Source organism: Anopheles aquasalis, chromosome Y (genome assembly GCF_943734665.1).
Source record: "Anopheles aquasalis chromosome Y, idAnoAquaMG_Q_19, whole genome shotgun sequence".
Taxonomy (NCBI): domain Eukaryota; kingdom Metazoa; phylum Arthropoda; class Insecta; order Diptera; family Culicidae; genus Anopheles; species Anopheles aquasalis.
In genome coordinates, this window is record NC_064879.1 from 1751253 (window position 1) to 1773603 (window position 22351).

The following is a 22351-nucleotide window of genomic DNA, read 5'->3' on the forward strand; positions in this document are numbered from 1 at the left end:
TCATTTTGCTGTGCATTATTGCACCAGCCAGCCGCAGCAGCAGTAGCAGCAGCGAACGGTGCCAGATGTTGGGTATGCGGACAACAGCCCGGCGTACAAGCATTTCCAATCGCTATGAGTACCTTCGCGATGGCCATGTGCATCGCCTACAATCAGATCATCTCATATTGCCACAGAGCAACCTTTCGGGCGTGCCTAACGCCTAACAAACCACCCGCAAGCACTAGAACAGAACAGATTTGGGCCTGGTAAACGATAAAAGACCCGAAATCGTCCCACGGGACGTTCGAGTCTTTCAATGTTTAACAGATGCGACACTGTTCTGCTTGCGGACCGGTTCAGTTAAGTGAAAGTTAAGCAACAGCAAAACACAGCGATGATCCTGACACCCGGAGAGGGTTCCTGGTGTCGGTGCCATTGCCGGTATGCGTGTATGCCGGTGCCTAGACCAACCTCCGTGCGTCTGTGTCATCACGCCCTTTTTACACGCCGCAGCCACCGTCGATTTGGACGCGTCGTCTGCTTTCGACGCTGTGTCGCCGCCAGGCACGGACTTTGACCTCTCGTCTCTTCGGAGCGCGTCCGGGGCGTCGAACATTACGTCAACCAACACCAGACACACACACACACGCACTCGGTTACTACGCTCTTCTTGCCAGGAGTGCCTGGATACAGCGCGGCCCTGCGTGAAGCGATAAGCGGCGATCAGCAGCGGCAGTTCATCGGTCACGGTCTGGGGGGGAGCTGCTCGATATCCAAATTTGGATTTGATGGATTCCACACTTGGAGTTTGCACTCCGCTCGGTGGACTGTGAAAGGGGTTGGGAGGTGAGAGCTGGAGTTACTGGAGAGGTTGGGGTATTAACCCGAAAGTAGGTCAAACGATGCAATTCCGATGCAGCTGCACCGCGCTGGGACGCTGTGTCTAGACGAATGCGTTTACTGCTCTGCTTTCCTCGTCTGGATCTTTGCATGAAACTGCTGGTGTACCGAGACGGAGACACGCCGGGAACACCAACAACCAAAAGACAACACGGAAGTCGGCAAGGTTTATAGTAAAAAAACAAATCGGAATCAAAATTCTTCACTTTATTAACTCGCAAGTTGTTCAGAAGTAGAAGCCGAAGAACCACTTACACGGTATTGCTGTAGATTAGCAACAAAAATTTAAGAAAAATAAAACCGCAGCACAACCGATGCTAGCGATAAAGCAAACGCCCAACATTACACGCTACATTGAAACACTAATCAATACAATGGCTTGATATACTGGCAGTCGGCTCGGGTTCTACTCGGCAGGCAGCCTAGCAGTGCCATCCCATTTTCATTGTGTGTTGTGAAATTTCAACCGATTGTTTATAAAACGACACGGAGGAACAATAAGTGCTCTGGACTGAATTCTAGAATGTGATCGTTTTTTTCTAGTTAGCAAAGATTGCTTAGACCAAATTGTACCTTTTTTTTAAGATTCCTATTTTTATGTCGTCCTCAGCGGAAGAATATTGGACGGTATGGCAGACGCGTGCGTACAGGCAGTCCATTATTCTTTAAAAATAAAATGCATCAACAATATTGCGGTATGTATAGGCCGTTCGAGGGCTGGTAGCGAATGTAGTACTTTTGCTTTTAGCACGCTTGCTGGGGACAGATGACCGATGATTCGGGAAGGTGATGGAAGAAAGGTGAAGGATTGTCTCTTGGCGGGATGGGTATGGTGGGCTCATTCGATCTCCACCGAAGGCACCTGCGGTAGCAAACGCTACCCTTATGCACCGTGTCCAATATATTCTCATACAATTTTCTGCTGGACGATTTTGGTATTCTTACAGCAACTAGTTCAAGTATCAAGTATGGTTCCAAGTTCCTGCCAATTTGTAGTGTTTACTTAATATTTAGCTTTTAGTAACGGTAGTTTGCTAATTACGTGTCTGTGTGCCTCTTCTTCTATCGCGGCGCGCTGGACGAGAACTTTGTGTTCTCAGATGGAAAGTTATTTGTTCTAGAGTAAAGCAATGCAGCTAGTGTAATGGTTTTTGCAGGGTATTTGCTAGTGCGGTCACTTGTAGCCGCTGCGAAGAAGGAGCTGAAGGCCATCCATAAAGTCGAATTTTTCAAGTATTTCCAAAGCTGGAAAATCCGGTGGCTCATGTGCATTACATCGAGGAGGGATTACTTTTAAGGGGTCGAGATTTGTTTTTAGGAATAAAACAGGAAATAAAAAAAAATCGAAATTCATTTTACTTTTGCGACACAGTAGTGTATGAGCCTTTTGTTTAAAGTTCGTAAACTCCCCGTAAAGTTGGGAGCCATGTAATTCAACAGCATATTCCGATAACTACAAGATTAGTAATAAAAAAAACGCTCTGAAAAAAGGCTGTACCGCCAACAAAATAAAAGCGATTGAAGTTGTATGAGAATATATTGGACTCAGTGTAGACCCACGTATAGGGCCATGGAGGTTCGATTTATGTGTTCCAAAAATAGACATTCGTGTTTGTTTGGAAGATCTCTCTCTCTCTCTCTCTCTCTCTCTCTCTCTCTCTCTTTCTCTCTGTCTCTCTATCGCTTAACAATACGGCCACGGTCTAGTGACGTTAGTAGGGTAGGGGTAAAACGGAACCATCGGTTCTACATACACACACACGCACACACACATACACACACTCGCACACTAAATACAATGAATGGATAATAATTAAGTAAATTCTGGAAAACGTAAAACGAATACACAAAAACACGCGTTCGGTAGTACGCGCGTCGGGCACATAGAAATTCGAGCCTCGAGATAAGACATCGTGGACGAGCATCATCAGCCACGTTAGGATCGCTTTAGATGCCACGGTAGGATCGCTGCGCCAGGAGCGCACTGAAGAGGTAGAGCGAGGACACGATGAGACCGAGAATCTAAATGGAGTAAAAGGGAGGAAAGTGAGCGGCGACCAAACAGACCGAATGCATTCCGCGAACGTACCGAGGCGGCCATGTAGGCGTCCTTGAGCGTGGTCCAGTACCGGCCGTTGGAGACGTCCACCAGCAGGATGATGGAGGCGATGAGGTAGAGCAGGAAAGCGATCGTGTGGTAGATCAGCTCGTAGATCGTCTTCGAGATGATGCCACCGGTGCTGAGCGAGACGAGACAGGAGGCGAGCAGACAGAACGTACCGATCAGGAAGGCAACCGCCATCAGCAGAAAGAAGAACTCGGGGCTCGTCGGCAGGCTCGAGACCGGGTAGCGCCGGATGTAGTAAGCCACCAGCCCAACATTCACCGCACCGATGATCTGCAGTGGGAGAGCGAGTGATAAAAGCGCACAAGAAGAAGAAGTTGGAGTGGGGAGGGAAAGGGACTACATACCAGTTGGGCCAGCTTCAGCAGACCGGGCGTTGTGCGTAGGTAACCGGTGTTGAGCACCACATGGGAGGTGCTGGTGGTGGTGGTGGTGGTTCGCGTTATCACGACCGAGTGCGACATTTTGCTCTCTGTTGTTGGCCGCTAGAGGGAGCGAGGATCACGAGGGCGCGAGCTTTATGCTTTATGGCTTTTATGCTGCACGGAAGATGAAAACAATAGAAAAACGATCAGACATTTTTTTTGCGAGCAAATTTGGCCTCAACATTCGAGCCCGCGTGAAAAATCAAATTCAACGGAAAAGTTAATGGGTGGGAGTACACTATTGGAGAAGTGTTTTCTGAAAGAATAGTACAAGTTGACAATTTTTTGGCTTCACGAGGGCTTGCGTTCGAGGTGATTGTGAGATCCTAGGTTCTCCGAACAAAGGTAATTATTTAGGTTGTATGGAGCTTCTTAGCAAGTTTAAAATTAATTTATTAATTAAAATTAATTAAGGAAAAAATTAATTAAGGAAAAAATTAAAGACTAGAATTTACCATTTTGATAGAATTTTGGAGCTGTATATTAGGTAGAATGGATAAAACTAACAACTATCTTCAGAAAGAAAATATGACTCCTAACGTCCTAGCGGAAATGTATCACGAAGAGTTAAATAAGAAAGAATTAGAAGCAGAATGTCTTCATTTGGCAGAATATCTAAAACGGTATCAATTAAAAAGTGAAGCACCCCACACTATATTACAAATTTATCACATTATGAATGCAAACCGATTCGAAGACACTTTTCCCAAGGTAGAGATAGCTCTACGAGTTTTCCTAAGTTTGATGGTAACTAACTGGAGCGGAGAACGATCTTTTTCAAAATTAAAACGAATTAAAAATGAATTAATGCATGATGATGTAATGCAGCAAGAGCATTTGAATTCCTTATCGTTGATGTCAATTGAATCTGAGGTACTAGCGGTAATAGATTTTGAAGAAGTAATAAATGAATTTGCGCAACTTAAATCTAGGAGGCAGCCTCTTCAACCGCGACGATTATTTAAGAAGTGGTTCATAAATTACTTTCTAAAATATCGTTTAACTGAATATCTATCGTCTTGAGAGGGGTATTGCTAAATAACTGTCGAAAGTAAAGTTATGTCACTACAATGTTTATTCATCTTGTACGACACAATTATGAATCAATAAAATTTCATTCGTGCATCCATGCAAAAATTTGATTTGTTGTTATTGTAGGGGTCCCGATTACTTCTCCCCTATGTTCGCAAAAAAGGAGATGAAAGGGCGCATTGCTGATTACATTTGGGATAACGACATGATCGAAAGAATTCGACAGAACTTTGCCTTGAGTCGTTGAAGAGGTTCAACTGCCAAGTGCAGTCTCTTATTTGCAGGATGGTACAGGGTTACTACTAATGGGAGCAAGGGGAAGTGGAAGGAGTTTTAAGTAACTAACAATACTCAACTACCCGTTATCATAGTGTGACCAGGCCCGCCAAGAGGCTAAAGACGACCCTGCACACACGCGCGCAACACGTGCGAGATGACGATCATCTCCCTCTATCACAGCCACAATCTCCACCCCTTCCTCCCGCCATCCCATCGATACAACACCGAAGAACTGGTGTGTGTGTGTGTGAGAGAGAGAGAGAGAGAGAGAGAGAGAGAGAGAGTCGGCATCAGCGCCGCATTCACTAAAAACAGCGGCAGCCCTCATGTTTCCAATCGCTGCATCCCATCGCTGCAACCTTTCCACTATGCCCGCTTCTGTCTCTCAGTTGCTCACTAGCATTCTGTTCGATACAAATGGGGGGGTGGGGTGGCAACTGGTGTGCTGCCATTCGGTTCTTATTTTTGGAAACGAACGAACAGACCACCCACACACGGGGCGGTTTTTGGGGAACTGGAAAATAAACGGGGTTAGAGGGGAGATGGCGGAGTGACCCATATATTCCACTCGGAAGGGTCGTCGCTCCCCGCCCCTCCCTTTAGAACACAAGTGACGCATGCTTGCATCGGGTATGCTCGCAACGCAACAGCAGATGATGAGATGAGATCATCATCCCTTGCACCCCTGTGGTGTGTGGTGTGTGTGTCTCTACCAGCACGCACGCACGCATGCACGCACGCATGCACTTAAGTAGGTCAGCACACGTTTCCCTCCGAGCAGCTCGCGAGCGATCGCCAAGGACACCGCAGCCCTGAGCTGTGCTGCCTTGAGGCGTCGCGGGCACCGAAAGGATCTCCATAAATGGTAGCAAGCGTGCGCCATTGTCCGTGCCATTGAATCGAAGGATTGTCTCCAGCACAACAGACAGGCGACTCAGACCAGCTGCCCATTCCCTCGCTCCATAGCTCCCCCCGAACCTGACGCAGCTGCAGCTGGAACGTTTTTGGTTGTTGGAACGAACTCGGGTGCTTTTTGGGCAGCACCAGCAGCAGCAGTGGCGTCTCGGCCCATATCGCGCTGCAGGATGGTTTAAAAATAAACACCGGAATTTGGGGCCCGGGGCCGGTCAGCAAGCAAAGGGTTGGCGGGGTGCCTCCAAAGAATATGCGAGTGATGACGAGCGCTGTTGTGCTGTTCTTGGTGCGCGTGAGGGGGTGCATGACATCATCGCCGAGAAAATTGAGCCCCCCCCCGCTAAAAAAAACTCAGCAACAGCAACACATGTTGATAGAAGGCTTTGGTTGTTCGTGGTTTCTTGTTTTTTCGTTTTTAGTACGCGTTATTTGAGTGCATCCCCTGTTCCCTATTTGCCACTCGTTATCTGGTCATTCTGGTCACCTACCTGTTGATCTTGATCGTGGCGCCCGCTGATTTGTATCGCGACACAAAACACACAGACACACACCAGAGACAGAGACTGCACACTGCGCCGGAAGTGAATAGGGGTTGGGCGGCTCGCACGACTGGCTGACTTCTGCACTGCTCGAGTGAACAAACTTGAATGGCACCAAGAGCCGCTGTACACCGCGACGTTGTTCCCGCGCGCCGTTCTGCATGCTGTGGCGTGGTATCGCGCGCGCGCACGTCCACTAGCTCGCTCCCTCGCTTGTGCATCATCCGTTTGCTGGTCAGTGTGTTAGTGTGTGAGAGAGAGAGAGAGAGAGAGAGAGTGTACGACGATCGAATGCACAAGGCATTCCGTGCCGGCGGAGGAGGTCGAGGTTGGTGGGTTTGTGTTTATCAACATGAGCTCAACAGTGTGCCGGCTAGTGGCCAGCCAGTCATCAGATGACACCATCGCCATGGAACGCCATCGAGTCAGTAAGACTCGGCTCAGAAGAATGGAGTGTTTCATTTTCCCGGAGGGGACAGATGATGATGTTCGAGACAATCGAATCAGCCACTTGCGCCCGATGCCTTCGATGCCGGCCTCGACCAGGCTTGACGAATTTCTCGAAAACATCACCGCACCCGCACACGACCTGGCGGTATCGCGGGGAGTTGACTTCGGCGGAGGCCACTCGACGGATGATGATTCCACTGCCCGGCGCACCGGGGTGTGGCCGTAGCGAGGTCACGCAACGATGGTCAGGTCACAGCGCAGCTACTCTAAACGAAGCGCTATGAATTGAGGTTTTTTTTTTTGTCGAGGGGAGCGAACGAGCGTGGCGCCATCGAGTCTAGCCGTCCGCCTACGTTACTCCTACGCCCTCACCTGAGGGATGGATGGATGCTTTTCGATTGAGGGAGCGAGGCGTTTGTTTTTTTTTTCTTTTTCGTTTTGTTTTTGCGACGTAGCGTGCGAACACAGTTCCATCTATTTAGACGCGACATTCGTTCGTTTTGTTAGTGGTGCGGTCCGGGACCGTAGGTAGCGAGCAGCTGGAGCCAGGTGTCCGCACCGTACAGCAGGGCCGTCTTGAGCGTGAAGACGTACGAGACCCAGTTGCACCAGACGTTCGATCCGTAGCCCTTGTGGGAGAGCGTCAACCCGTACGAGAGTGCGTACAGGAGCAGCGTCATGGTGGCCGTATAGCGTAGCTCGATCGACGCCCAGTCCAGCCGGGGTAGCAGACGACGCACGACGCGCCCACGGGTGTGCTGATCGACCAACAGCAGCGCGGACAGGACGAACGAGTGGCACAGGACGAGCAGTGCCGCCCATTGCGCGATATCGTAGTACTGCGGCCTACAGAAGGCCAGCGATACTACGGTGTACACCTGCAACGTGTCAGTAATAACGTCAGTTCGGTAGAAGCATTAGTAGGAGAGAGTGTTCACCAAAGTGTAATAAGGAAACAGGTGAAGTCATGGCCATTTGGCATACAGTTGGGTTCAAAATAATAGCAGCGGGTGGTTCATAGGCTAAAAAGTTACATAAAATGATTATTCATGCATCTATTCGAAATCTGTTTTTTCTGTATAAAAAGGAACAAAAATAAAACAAGAATGTATGGTTTACTTTTTAAAATCAATCCATTACTAAGCGCAATTTTTAAATAACTGAAAAAGTAGCTGTTCAAAACATATAGCAGTGTTTACCCATTCCTAGTACATTCACTCGAGAATATTAAATTTGAAAAGAAAAAACCGGCTCCAGTGTATTGGTATTGGTTTTTCCACTCCAATACTTTGTAGTATAGCCTTTATTCTTGATTAGGCAGGCGTATCGCTGAGGCATAGAGCTCGCAAGTCTTTGGTATCGAGAGACAGGGTTTGCAGCCCTCGATTTACGAATTACCGACCAAATCTCTTCCTCATTCTTCGGCTTTGCTTCCAAAATAGCACATTTGACATGCACCCATAGATTCCCAACGGGATTGAGATCAGGAGAATTCGCTGGCCACTCTATAACCTCGATGTTCTTCTGCTGAAACCACGCTTTTACGCGTTTACTACATGGTCTGTCGCCAAGTAAACAGGACTTTTTCCATAGCAAAATTTCTGGCAGCACCATATTATATTTTAAAGGTACATCTTTGAGCGACTTTCAGTCAAAATTTCATGTCATTTGGTCCACTGGAAGCAAAGTTATTGCACTTAAAGTGACAGTATGGCCAAAATGTCAGCGTAACGTTTTTCTTGGATTAACGAATGAAGTTTATCGAATAGGTGAGAGTCACATGGTATCAGATCAGGTGATTAAGGGAAACGATTTATCGAAGCAAATGCAAAAAATCAGTGATAAGCGTGAATCGATAAGACGGCGCATTATCGTGCAACATGCTTCAATTTCTTTCTTCACGATATTCTAGCCGAAATCGACAAATGCGATGCATTAAACGCCTCAAACCGTCATGGTAATATACGGCAGTAACTGTTTTGCCAGGTTGTTTAGTCAATTTTGAGAAAATACTGCACTTTTTTTTTATTTTTCAAGGCATAACCATGATCTTGGCTTGGCCGACATGAAAGTCGTCGATAATATTTTAGGATCGGTTTTGAAAAGCGTATATCACTCGTAAATTCAGTCACAGAATAGACAATCATCACCACACAGTTGTTAGTTTTTTGTTGAATTTTCATTTTTGTACCGACGGCATACTGTCACTTTAATTCAATAACTTTGCTTCTAGTGGACCAAATGATATGAAATTTGGACTGAAAGCCGTTAAAGGATGTACCTTTCAAACAAAAATAACCACATTAATGTGCCACCGTCAGAAATCTACTTATGGAAAAACTCCTGTTTACTTTGTGACAGACCATGTAGTATATTTAGGATCATAATCCTGTTAAAATAATAATTTTAATGGCATTTCTTCTTCAGCATAAGGAAGCATGACCTATACAAGGATTCTGATGTATGCATGATGGTCTATGATGCCTGGTATACGATAAAATGGCAATATAGCAGGAAAAACATCCCCAACTATCATATGGGCTCCCTCCTGTTTCAATGTCCTTACCGTATTCTGTGGCAAATGGACGTCTTACGTACTGACGACGGTCTTTTGATCCAAACAACACTACTTTGGATTCGTCAGATCACAAAACACTGCGCCATTTTTCTTGTACCAGTTGATATGGATTTAATCTTATCTTTTGGTTAATTTTCTAGGACGTGCATCGTTGCTGGCCGCTAGTTTCTACCGCCGCTTTTAATTTCAAATCATTGCTGATCATTTTGGGAGAGCACCCCAGTAGTTCTTGAATCTGCTGTTACGATTTTTCTTACTTCTCTATTTTTTTTTCTTCTTATACTGTACGCCCCTAACGTCAAATAGCGGTCAGCTGTTTACATTCAACACCAATAACTAGCGTGCGTTTGATTCCGAAAAAGCTCAATGGTTTTATCAGGCATATTATGTACTTTTGCCTGTTTAAATGATTTCATTTCCCTATTTTCGATCAAACGAGCAGTTCCTTGAACTTTCTTTACGGATTTTTTACCTCGCAAAGCGAGTACAGCGTCTTCAATGAAACCAAAAAGAATAGACCTAGCTATCAGTTTGTTTTCATTCATTTTTCTAATCGTCGCGAGCGATTTTGTTCGGGATGACTTCACCTGCTTCCCTAATACACTTTTGGCGTTCACCATCAACACATCTGCATCAACATACCAGCTGCATCAACCGCAAACCGTTGCGCCATGCCGAACGGTTACCCCGGAACTGGAACCAGTTGCCGGCGAGTTCCGGTTCTAACAGCGGATGATCGTCCATCGGTAGGGACGCGGCGGTGGCGGTGGCGGCACCGATGGCGACCTGTGGCACCTTCTCCTCCGGATGGCCGATTGTACCCGGACCACCGACAGACAGATGCCGATACACGTTACTCATTTGGAACAGAAGAAAACAAGACCCACGCACAAGACTGCACACTCAATCGCTGCTGGGCGATGACTGACCACTAGCTCGCTCCCTCGCTTGTGCAACATCCGTTTGCTGGATACAAACGCAGACAGAAAGAGAGAGAGGGAGAGAGAGAGTGTGTGCGACGATCGAATTCACAAGGCTTTGCGCCGGCGGAGGAGGTCGATGATAGGGCAGAATGTGCCGACAAAGGCAACACTTCTGCCAAGGGCTGATAAAAAATGGCTGAAAGGAAAGGTTGGTGCGAGAGCGGGGGTGCTTATCGGGAGTCCGGGCACCGCTGCTGCGAAATCTTCATCACAGAAAACCCCTCGCGATGAACCGTACCGTGTGGTGCCTATATGCTTGAACACTTGTATTTTAAGGGATGAGGAAGAAGGGGTTAAATGGAACATGAGGTAAATAGCTGCATATAGAAGCTGCCGAACAAACATACACCCCCATCGAGATATCTGACGGTCGATCAAATTGCACTGCCGTGAATGCCACTTGCAGGTGTACCGGGCACCGGGCACCGGGCACCATATCTTTGCTCTCACCTCCAAATCATGCAAGCGCCACCACACACCCGTCCGCCGACCGTTTTGTATTAGTAAACACGTTTTATTGAACATATATAGTACGTACATATACAGATATAATAGATTTGTATATTTCATATTGCGCAGCGTAGAACTCGACTCAACCTCGATAAAAAAAAACATAACGGCTGTTTGCCGTGACTACTCGTCGCCGTTGCCGTTGTGTTTCGCGATAGATGCGAAAACTCCCTCCCCAGAACAAAAAGGAAAAAAAAGAAAACTAGGGAACAGCGCACTGTAAACATTGATAACAAAACTCTATTGGTAATAATTTAACCCCCATTTCTGTCCACCCCCTACCAACTGTTTCCCTCGCCAAACCGGGACAGGGACTGCGGTTGGAGGTGTAAACTCGAATAAATTAAAAAAAAAAACTCCTTTAACCTTAACCACTACTCGATCGATCCTCGATCGGTGTCCGGCGTCAAATGCAACGATGCAAGTGGGCAGGAAAAGACCCATGGGATGGGAGAGGGCGAGAAGGGGGGGTGGGTGGGCGCGAATACTCGAACAACAACAACAACAACAACATCAACAAATCGATCCAGCCGGCCCGTTCCGTTTCACCGTGCATCATTTTCGGCCCCTCAAAATGCTTCCCTTCCCCCGCACGCACACGCAATCACTCGATTTGATTCTCTCTCTCTCTCTCTCTCTCTCTCTCTCTCTCTCTCTCTCTCTCTCCCTCTCGTCTGTTGTGTTCTTGATCGCCATTCGCTTTGTTGCTTTGCGAAGATTGTGGTGCGGGGGCGCTAATGCGTTTGCCATGCACATAGTCACCGCCCCCCCCCCCCCCCCACACCCCGTCTACCTTGCCTCTCCTACTCAAATGACATTTCGCGCGCTAACGCTCTCTGTGGTGTACATAGCTATCGATGTTACGAGCGATACCTGTAGCAACAAAATATCAAAACACTGTTCGGCGCAACCCAAAAAGTGACACAACGCCGTTGCGTTAATAGTAGAGTGCTAGTTAGCCTAGTAGGCGGCGTGTAGTGCCCTGCGAAACGGAAACTGCAGCTTGGCAGCTTAAACCTTTTGTTGTGGCGGGTTGTTAGGTTTTTTGTAAAGGGGATGATCTCTCTGTAGATTACCGAACGCTCTATAATACCTAAAACGAACTGAATTTGGATTGGCCCTGCCTGGAATCTGGATTCGGACGGAATCCCCGCTACACCCCCTTCGCTCTAACTCCATTTGCTACTACCCCTCGGGCGGTGGCGTCGGCTCTCAGCTCTTTGAACGGCTTTATATATTCCGCTCTGTTTCCCTTCATCTGCTTGTGTTTCTTTTTCTTCTTATTCTTCTACTTTCGTGCCTGCCCTCTCGCCCATAAACCCTTTTTCTTCGCTTTCACTTCTCTCACAACACAGATCCCTTGTCTTCGCGCAGTGGCTGCTGCTGCTGCTGCTGCTGGGAGTCGGTTTCGAGCCGCTTTCACTTTGGTGGGTTACGTCAGCGCAATGGCGCCAACAGCTATCTTCAGGGTTAAGGGTTTTTGGTTGAGGAGCTCGCCGGTCACCCGTGTTGTTGCCGGCTTCGAGACGATGCTGTGAGCCTGCGCGTTGTGTCGCTGACGCTGGAGTGAACATGTGCCCGGTCTTGTGTATATGTGTGTGAGAGAGAGAGATAGGATACAAGGGAAAGAGAACGGGAGAGAGGCGACCACCGGCAGGCAGGCGACTTAGACAGCGGCCGAACGATGCTCCACGTACAGGAAGTAGGTGCCGGCCGTATAGGCGAGGAAGTTGAACAATCCAAACACCTGCGGGGGCGAATGAGAAGTTAAAGGCGTAAGTGTAATCCGGGCACGGAGATCCCTATGGCGGATGCTTACACCAGCGGCTATGTTGGAACCTCGGCCGTGACCGTACAGGTTGGACCAGGAGGCGAGCTGTACGATGAAGGCGATGAAGTAGAGCAGCGTCGCTATTCCGGTATTGATGAGCTCCTGCATGGGGGATGTCATCGCGCGAGAGAGAGAAGAAGATGGAGAGGTTAGTGAGGCCGCCAATGTTGGTCAACATTCGAAGCAACGTGCGCCGCGCTTACCGTGAGAATCCAGTTGATGGCCAGATTGAGCACCTCGCGGATACCCAGGAGATAAACGAACGTCCACAGCAGGGTAGCAATGAAGGAGGTGACGACGACGAACAGAAAGAAGTGGGTGCCGCCTATGAGGGCCGGCGATGCGCACGCCATGCAGATGATACCGAACACCTGTGTCGGGAAAAGGGGGGCGGGGGCGGGAGGGTGAAGTTTGTAGTTAGCGAGACCATTCGAGAATGCTTGACCTACACGGGAAGGGGCCCGGCCCCGCTCTCCACCCCTAATATGGGTGCAGCACCGCTCCTCGAACCTAGGGTCGGAATTGAATTGAGGAGCGATTGGCGCAACGGCGACGATGAGTGCCAGGCCCAGAAGTCAATTGGCGAGGGGCGTGAATTTCAAGGCCTGGGTGTGCTTGCCGATGAAGTCACCAGCAGTGCTAGCCGGCATCTTTCGATCCGGAACGGCGACGACGGACATAACGAACGCAGAAGTGTGTGGGCGAGCGAGGTATGGTGGCGAAGAACAGCCATAAAACGGCGGTTGGAACCATAATGTGGCGGCGGCGGCGGCGGTGGCGCGTCAACCGATTGCACCGCTGACGATGGCGTCAGCTCCTCACGAAGCAAACACGCCGACACCTAAGATACATATAAATAGTTCAATATCCCAGCTGGATTCCAATTCCAAGAGCTACTCCTACGCCAGCTCGAAACGTTGCATCGCTGTAGAGGTTCGGAAGCTTCACGCGCGGCAAAAACTGCAGCTGCTACCCTTATATAGGCGGAGGCGGACGGGAATGCATTACCTTTTTGTGCAACTTTCCTTCCCACCTTCCCCCCCCCCCCCCCCCCCCCCGGTGCCGTGACTAATACAATACCCTCCGAAAACCATGTTGCTAGCGGTGCTGACTGATGCGCGCGAATGACTCGCTCACGCTGAGGGTGGATCATCGTGGTAAGCGATAAGAACGGCAGCAGCAGCAGCAGCAGCAGCAGCAGCAGCAGCAGCAGCAGGAAATGAGGTGTCAAGTGATAACCGGCTGACCGCTCTCGACTCCGAGTCCCTAAAGCTCGCATCGATCAGTGGTGGAGCATTCGCAACGCAATCTTCAGGAATGTGGTGTTGCGCAACTATAACCCCCCCCCCCCCTTCCCATAGAGGACAAGGGCTAACTCCCCAAAAACGGAGTACCAACAACAACAACCAGGTAGATGTGTCATCCATCTTAGTATCGGTCACTTTAGGGCCGGCCTGACTCGCTGACACTGATCGCCCTTGACAGGTGTGACTGGCTGAGGTTGGGTTGGGCCGCCGGGGCGTGACTGTGACGACATCGGCCGCATCGGCTGCTTCCTGTGGTGGCGAGTGTCACTGCGTGGAGTGTGGAGTGCGCGTGTTCCGTTCTCCGTCTACGGAGTCTTACGTCGCGTAACCATGGGGAAAATTACATCCTTCCCCTCCCCTCGTTTTCCGGTCCGGTTCGGAACCACCTGCTGAAATTGTTACGTCTGTAACGCGCACAACCACCTTCTTCTCCTTCATTCAAATTCCAGCGACAACGAATCTGCTAGGCACCTTCCCGGTTCCCGCCTTTCCCTATTCTCGACGGCGCACAACACCACCAACGCCGCCGTCGTCTGACCTCAATTCCAGCATTTTCTCTCTCGCTCTCTCTCTCTATCTCTCTCTCTCTCTCTCTCTCCCTGGGCGGGAGTCTTTGTCAACAGGAGGGCTGTGTGACTACCGGGGTGCACCGCTGGTATCGCTGCACCACTCGGGGGAAAACAGAACCACCCCCCCCCCCCCCCCCCACAAAAGAGTGTCAACCGATATCCGGGGACTCGGCGGATGGTAGTGCGTGGTACACACGCGCGCATAATTTCCATAGAAACACGCTGATACGAGCTCCTCGGTACGAAGAGTGGCTGCAGTGGGGGGCCATGGAAGGCATATTAGAAAGGTAAGGTGGATGGACCCAACCGGGGGGAGGGTGGTTTTGATGGGAAACAGTGGACTGGGGAAGAGGTAAGTTCCCAGCGCAGCAAACCAGCAAAACCCGTTCTGGTACTGCTGTTTCACTGGACCTGGTGCTGGCTGGCGGTTTGTGGGACCTCATCAACGACTTCGAGTCCCCGTCCCCGTCTACGCCACATTCTCGGACTTTCTGGTCGCTTTCTCCGCACTCTCGGCACGCACCTTCCTTACCAGTGCGCCAAGCAGGCCAGGCAAGAGACACCTCCGGGTACCTCGCTGCCGACGAAGAAGTTGCGACGCAGCGGCAGCGTTTGGGACCGGAGTCTAGGCTGCACATTGGCCTACTTTTTAGGGTCCAGGGCTCGGGGGGGGGATATTGGTTGCCTGCTTCGTCGGCCCTCTCCTCGGCTGCACTCCACATTTTCGGACTGTCTGTTCAGCAGCACGTCAGCGACCATGGACCTCTTGTTTGGTTCTATTCTTTCTGCTGCGTCCTTCCCTCCGGGCACTGCCTAAACAAAGGAGACGCTCGATGACGTTGCTCCCTAAATTAAACCCTTCTCACACACACACACACTCATGCTCCAGTTTATGACCGTAAAAGTGCAGCGCGCGAGGACCACATCAACATCATCGCGGAATGGGCCACGCCGTAACAAAAATAAAACAACAGTTTGCTGGCGTGCTGCAAGACCGGCCTGGCCATATGTGCACCAAAGGGCACAGGCGGCAGTGTGTGTGATCATAGAGCTAGGAAGGTAGTGCAGCAATTGATTCTTACTAGTCAGCACAGCCCCCCCTAGTAGTAGTAAAGCTTGGAATACATTAAATTTGGCACAGCACTCTTCTACTCTCTGCCGTGCCCCTAGTGGTCGCTTTGCTACTCTGTTGGTGTCTTTTTAAAGGTTATAGTCTTTTCTTTTTGTGATAAAAAAATTGTCAAAATCGAACCATACCATCAAAAGTTATCGCCGATAGAACACGAGGGGTGAAAAAAAAAATCCTGCACACTCACTATGAAATCTAAATTCGACTGGAGTAAAAACCCACGCAAAACTGCATTTTGGCAAAAACCAGCAATCGTAGAGGGAATACGAAAGCAACGTTTTAGCTCATTTAAGTAGATAAAATCGCCCGTAAACTGCACATTTGGCTAGCGATCTGCAGTTGTCGTTAAGTTTTGGTCCGATTTGGTAAGCTACTGTAATAGCACGGTATCGGTAAGTTGGTATCGAAACAACTGCATTGATTTCATACCGACAATTTTCAATCCACCAAATTGTCCACAGTGTCGTCCACTACAATTATATTGCGCTATTATCTACTAATATCTAAAGAAGACTAAAGAAGCAATGTAAAATTATTAAAATCCATCGGGAATATACAAATGGTGGGGAAAAATGGCCAATGAGACTTCTTCCACTAGTGTGCAGAAAATGATGTGTCGCATAAAACCAATAGTGCGTAAATTAATACGCAACGTTACCCAATAATTTAATTTAATTATGGATAGCTAGATAAAATACCTACAAAATGCCACACTTTACCATGTGTTTAGCTTATTTCTGGCCAGAGCTGTGTCCTGTTTTATGCGGCCAAATTTAAGGTGTACCAAGCTTTACAACGTCGGGCACTATAATACCCGAACGCCCATGCACAAACTGGTGCGCCGTAATCGCAAGAATTTTGCTGGAGTTGGTGGTGGTCGCTTTTGGGAGCAAATCGATGTCGCCTACTGCTTGGCCTACTACTACTACTACTACTATTACTACTACTACGAACATGACTCAGCACAGCACCTCTGTGCCTGCGCTCTGTACTCTGACGCCAAATTTGGAGACGATAAGGGGGATCATCATAGGTCTAGAAGGTTCTTTTTTTTTTTGGGGGAGGACAATTGCCTAAACAGTCAACAGCAGCCATCACGGGCCATCTCTTCCACGGTATGTGTGTGGACAATACACCGCGTGCCGCGTTCCGATAAGGGCACCGGGACGGCACTTATCGTGGAGCACTTGGAGCCGGGCGGGTAAGACTGTTACTTTGGAGTCACCGGCACAGCCAGTTACCGCCATATGCTTGCTCTAGGCGACGGGTTTCACAGGAAACCAGGCCAGGAATGTTGTCCTGTACGCGTGTAGGCACCAAAGAGAGCTCGAGAGCGGTGCAGCGTGGCTGGTTTACTAGAATGCCAGAGAATGCCGAGCTTCTAATGCAGCAGGTTCCACCGCCTCCGCCAATCGGAAAGTGGTCCGATTCGTGCAAGCGCAGGCGAGCTTACTCAAGGTGAGCGTGCTGCTATTGCTGCTACTGTTGCTACTTATGCTACCGAGAGGCTAGCGGGGAGAGTGGGGCTCCCATAGCTAGAACGCTTTACCTGGTGCAGTTGTCCCAGTCTCAGGTCGCGCAATTTGAGCGCCTATAGGCGTGGTACGTGCGTCTTTAGGGCATCCGTGCCTCATCTCTCTGAGAATCCTTTCCATATTAGGGCCACGAAAGTGGTTTCCAGTCACATAAGTCGCATCGGACAGCAGATAGGTCTACTATACCGTTCCTTAAGATCAGTTTTCTGTTGCGGAAGGTGGCGAAAGGATCCCTCCCCAAAAGTGTCTTCCTCTCTGACACACACTCCCGAACATTCGCAAATGGCCGAGCCGCGTCTTATCTAATCTTATCTCGCGCACCGCGCGCTCGCGTCCGCTCACCTGAGCAACCACTCAGCCGCGAACCGCCTTCCTCGCCTTCCTCGCCTTTCTGCCCCCCCTCCATCCGCCCACACACTCCTCCTCCTCCTCCTCCTCCTCCTTCTGCCCTTCGAAGTTCGTGCGTTCGTTTGTGCTGGCCATACCACTTACCACTTGGACGATCTTCAGTATGCCCGGTATGGTGATAAAGTACTGTGTGTTGAACTTCAGCCAGTTGAGATTAGATTCTGGTTTGGCCTGACCGGCGGCGGCTGCCGCTCCCGTTGTTCCTCCTCCCGCTGCCGGGCTGCCACCAGCGCGGTTCGGCGGGTCCACCGTCACTACCGTTTCGGCCATCATTCTCGCTCGCTCCGCTCCTAGTAGCCTATCTGACCACCGAAAGCCTACCAGCCTCGAGACAATATCACCTTCTATCTACCGCCTGCTGCTGCTGCTGCTGCTGCTGCTACTGTTGCTTGTGCTGGTCTATTTTTGCACCAGCAAAATGTTTGATTTGACCCTGTTCTTTTTGTTTTCGACCAACTTGGCCGCTAGACCAACTTCTGTTGAGCCCCGTGGGATCACGCACGGGCTGGTATGCACGCTACTGCTGCCGTTGCTGCTGCTGATTGCAGAAGGACCCCCTCGGTCCCCTCGTCGCTCGCTCTCTGTCTTTTTCGTTTTCTTTACGCACACGCACGCACGCACGCACGTACACTCCCGAAACAGGCACAAGCGGAGACGCGCAGGCTTGGGGATGAAGAGACTGTGGTGGTGGTGGTGGTGGTGGTGGAGGTGGTCGTGGTGTGGATAAATATATTATCGCTCGCTGTAAATGGTGGTGGCGGTGAAAGTAGTGCCTAGGGTCCCCCCCTGATGCTTGCTTGCTCTGCGTGAGGAGGGTCTGCGGTGTCTACCCTAAGCGTAGCGCTCACGACAAACGACGACTACGATGGCGCGACTGTGGCGCCGGAACTTTCACGCGCTAAAGGTGCGTGACACACAAGCGCGCACACACAAACACACGCGTGCGCGATCTCTCCTCTGTGCACTCTGACTGGGGATCGCTGATCGACTGATCGACTTGATTGGAGAGCCAATGGGAGGCGCTGATAGCTGATAGCTGGCCCCGGGGAACCAGGAAATCACCAGGAGTGCACGATCGAAAGACGGGAAGAATCGTGCATCAAAACACACATACACCCACACACACCAAAACTCGTTCACTACAAGGGCTCGTTGTACAGGCACGCACACCTGACCTGTCAACACACTGCACACACCTGGTCTGGACCTAAGCTGTTCGGCGAGTGCGTCGCCGTCGTCATCGTTGGAGACCACAAACCTCGTCGGAGACCGCGCTTACCGTCACCGTCGCGTTTGTTGGCGGCGCACGGTTCAACCCTTCCTCTTACCCTCTCTTTCCTTCATTCTCTTGTCCCTTAGTCTCTCGCTCTCTCTCTTTCTTTCTGTTTCTCTTTCTCGCTGCGCTTTGGAGACCGTCGTCTCTCGTGCTGATCGGTCACGGAACGTCAGACGTGCTCTCTTGGCGTCTTAGTACGGGAGTGCGAGCGTGCTCTTTACTCTCATGCGCTCGCCTCACTCGCTCGCCTTTACAGTGTTTCAGCCGCGCAGCAGCTTGTTCCAACCGACGGTCAATAATGATGACAATTTTGGAACAAACCATTCCAGCTCCAATCTCTCTCTCTCTCTCTCTCTCTCTCTCTCTCTCTCTCTCTCACACCCTCTTTTATCTTTTTCGATCTTTTTCTCTCATGCATGCGCTACTCGGGAATTCTAGTGGAGTGGAGATACTCCATTCTAACCTACATTTTTGGGAACACTGCAACCGATTCGCTTCGCGCATCTCGAGCGATGCATTTTGAGATGATTTGATGATGAACAGGGCTACGGACGAAAGCAGGATTATTTGGAATTCTGACAATCTGTAAACGATGTAATTTCCCCACACATCACACACTGTTTCACAGGCGAATGGTGTTAGGTGAAAGAAGCAAGGAAACGGGTTTTTAGTGAAACCGCGGCTTTTAGTGCCGGCTTTAGCCTCTTGGGGGCCCTGGGTACACTATGATAACGGGCCTCCTCCCCCTTTTTTTCTTTAATTATAGCGCGATTATCGGGTAGTTGAAGATTGTTAGTTACTTAAAACTCCTTCCAGTCCCCCTTGCTCCCATTGGTAGTAACCCTGTAACATCCTGCAAATGAGAGACTGCACTTGGCAGTTGAACCTCTTCAACGACTCAAGGCAAAGTTCTGTCGAATTCTTTCTACCTTGTCGTTATCCCAAATGTAATCAGCAATGCGCCCTTTCATCTCTTTTTTTGCGAATATAGGGGAGAAGTAACGGGACCCCTACAATAACAATAAATCAAATTTTTGCATGGATGCACGAATGAAATTTTATTGATTCATAATTGTGTCGTGCAAGATGAATAAACATTGTAGTGACATAACTTTACTTTAGACAGTTATTTAGCAATTACGACGATAGATATTCAGTTAAACGATATTTTAGAAAGTAATTTATGAACCACTTCTTAAATAATCGTCGCGGTTGAAGAGGCTGCCTCCGAGATTTAAGTTGCGCAAATTCATTTATTACTTCTTCAAAATCTATTACCGCTAGTACCTCAGATTCAATTGACATCAACGATAAGGAATTCCAATGCTCTTGCTGCATTACATCATCATGCATTAATTCATTTTTGATTCGTTTTAATTTTGAAAAAGATCGTTCTCCGCTCCAGTTAGTTACCATCAAACTTAGAAAAACTCGTAGAGCTATCTCTACCTTGCGAAAAGTGTCTTCGAATCGGTTTGCATTCATAATGTAATAAATTTGTAATATAGTGTGGGGTGCTTCACTTTTTAATTGATACCGTTTTAGATATCCTGCCAAATGAAGACATTCTGCTTCTAATTCTTTCTCATGGGGGGACGCAGCCTTCACCAACATACAACATACTAGTACTAAGGCGTTTTTTCCGGCAGCAATCGCCTCGTATCGTATGTTCATTTTTCTCAATTTAGCTCAACCTCAATTGGAATCGGCTTTTTCTTAATTTGGGGTAAAGAACTGCTTTTCCGCATTGTTCGACGAACGAACATTAACTTGTAGGATGCATCAAGCGTGTGGCTCTTTCGCGGGGAAACTATGAAAAAATTACGGGATTTGCCGCTGCTATTTTCGGCATTGCATGCAATTCATGTGCTGCCATCTAGCGTTCAATCCCACGGTGAGATTCTCTCTTTCCTTCTTTTTCTCTCGTTCTCTCTCTCTCTCTCTCTCTTGGTCTCTTACCTGGAAAACTTATAGGGAACCCTTGTAGTTCATCGGGAGGTCAAATTGGGTAATAGTAGTAGGAAGTAAGGGTCTGCATGGATTGCGAGCAAACCCCGCGATATTCCAGCGTCCAACGTCCAGCCGATTGTCTGGAGAAAGTTCTACCACTCCGATTGCGATGACCTGAGGGAATCAAATTTCTTACAAACCAACGATACGATACGGGCCTGGCCAGACCGCAGAGCGCGGAGGACACTTGCACACACGCGGGCGTTCGCCTGTTGGCGCTTGCTGATCGCGTTGTTTGTAAACAAATGGCTGCAAACCACGGATCATTTGCAAATATTTATCTTTCGGTCAGGCGCCTCGGGCCAGGATGGCTTGGCGCCGGCCGGTGAGTGGTTTTCGTGAAAATAGCATAAACGCGATCATAAAACAATTAGCGTACCATAAAACCACTTGCCACTCGGAGGGGAGCACCGACGATATGTCTGACCGTATGCTGCCAGCTGTCAGCAGCAGCAATACAAATGAAATGAAAATGCCAGCAGACCGGGAGCAGGAATCAAAGGATACTGAGGCAGCAGAGCAAGGAGAATGAAACAGCTTCAATTAAATCTCGTTTAATTCTCTAGGGAAAGAGGAAGAGAGAGAGAGAGAGAGAGAGAGAGAGAGAGAGAGAGAGAGAAGTCATAATGTGGATCCTTTCTTTGCTCAATTCGCTATCGCTTTCAGCATATTCCACAAGCATTGACAGCGTGGTGGTCGCCGCCATAGGTCGATTGTTCACGCGCCGGCCACACACATCAAGACTATCTTTCCACGTGCACAGGACAGCCAATGAAGTCACGTTAGGGCCGTTGGCAATACATACTTGCTAGTAAGCGAGTGCCGTCACTTATCGATTATTCATGGTGACCGCGGTCCCCGGTCCAGGGGGCCGTTCCCATATTCGTAGAGCAGCACCACGATGAGGAGAGGTGGAGGAGAAGGGAGGGGGGCGGGGGCAAAGAGGCTGTGGGCTACGGTTCTAGTCTGCGGTGCTGCGTCACTTTTTGTAAATATTTTAGCAACCCAATTACGCGGACACCGGACCACAGGATGCTGCTCTAGCCAGCCCTCCTGGTACGGCCAAGAAGCTGTCGGAGCTTCCCCCTCTCCCCCCGCCCCGGAGGGAGAGAGAGAGAGAGAGAGAGCGAGGGAGAGCCACAGCAAAAGTGGAAAAGAAAAGCGTCCACGATGCTGCTGCTCCAGAGTTCTAGGTGGCCTGGGGCCACAGCCTGTGCTCGCCTGGACCTTGGCGCTGTTCGCCAACTTTTAATTGAATGCCGCACACACCCATACATCTTTACACACCTACATACATCTTTATTCGTCTATCGCCTTGTTGCTGCGACCCCGAGGCATCAAACCCAATCAACCGCTACTCTGACATCCTGGTGGGAGTGGACCTCCTCAGAGACACGGTGAGATCAAATGATGTTTGCTTCTTCTTCTTCTTCTTGCTCGCCTCACGCACCATCATCCGCGAAATCGTGGACACTTCTTCCCGGCCCCGGTGTGTGCGACGCTCGCTCTCGGCAGTCCAGATTAGCTGAACTTTTGACGGCTACTTCTTCCCTCGCTACTCCTGGGGG

The 22351-nt window shown here is 49.3% G+C and overlaps 3 protein-coding genes across 3 annotated transcripts; all 3 read right to left on the minus strand.

The window, feature by feature from the left end:
* Positions 1 to 1068: 1068 nt before the first annotated feature.
* On the minus strand, positions 1069 to 6313 carry LOC126579818 (uncharacterized). Its single transcript, XM_050243449.1, has 4 exons — positions 6147 to 6313; positions 3355 to 3546; positions 2972 to 3280; positions 1069 to 2904 (listed from the first exon to the last, which is right to left on the minus strand). The coding sequence occupies exons 2-4, from the start codon at positions 3469 to 3471 to the stop codon at positions 2830 to 2832; spliced, it is 501 nt and encodes a 166-aa protein (XP_050099406.1). The 5' UTR covers positions 3472 to 3546; positions 6147 to 6313; the 3' UTR covers positions 1069 to 2829.
* A 741-nt stretch (positions 6314 to 7054) lies between these two features.
* On the minus strand, positions 7055 to 10160 carry LOC126579570 (uncharacterized). The gene is made up of 2 exons (XM_050242975.1): positions 9868 to 10160; positions 7055 to 7525 (listed from the first exon to the last, which is right to left on the minus strand). Exons 1-2 carry the CDS (start codon positions 10084 to 10086, stop codon positions 7151 to 7153), a joined length of 594 nt encoding a protein of 197 aa, XP_050098932.1. The 5' UTR covers positions 10087 to 10160; the 3' UTR covers positions 7055 to 7150.
* A 541-nt stretch (positions 10161 to 10701) lies between these two features.
* LOC126579811 (CKLF-like MARVEL transmembrane domain-containing protein 4) lies at positions 10702 to 18746 on the minus strand. Its single transcript, XM_050243441.1, has 4 exons — positions 17582 to 18746; positions 12753 to 12920; positions 12538 to 12651; positions 10702 to 12465 (listed from the first exon to the last, which is right to left on the minus strand). Exons 1-4 carry the CDS (start codon positions 17768 to 17770, stop codon positions 12385 to 12387), a joined length of 552 nt encoding a protein of 183 aa, XP_050099398.1. The 5' UTR covers positions 17771 to 18746; the 3' UTR covers positions 10702 to 12384.
* Between the last annotated feature and the right edge of the window lie 3605 nt (positions 18747 to 22351).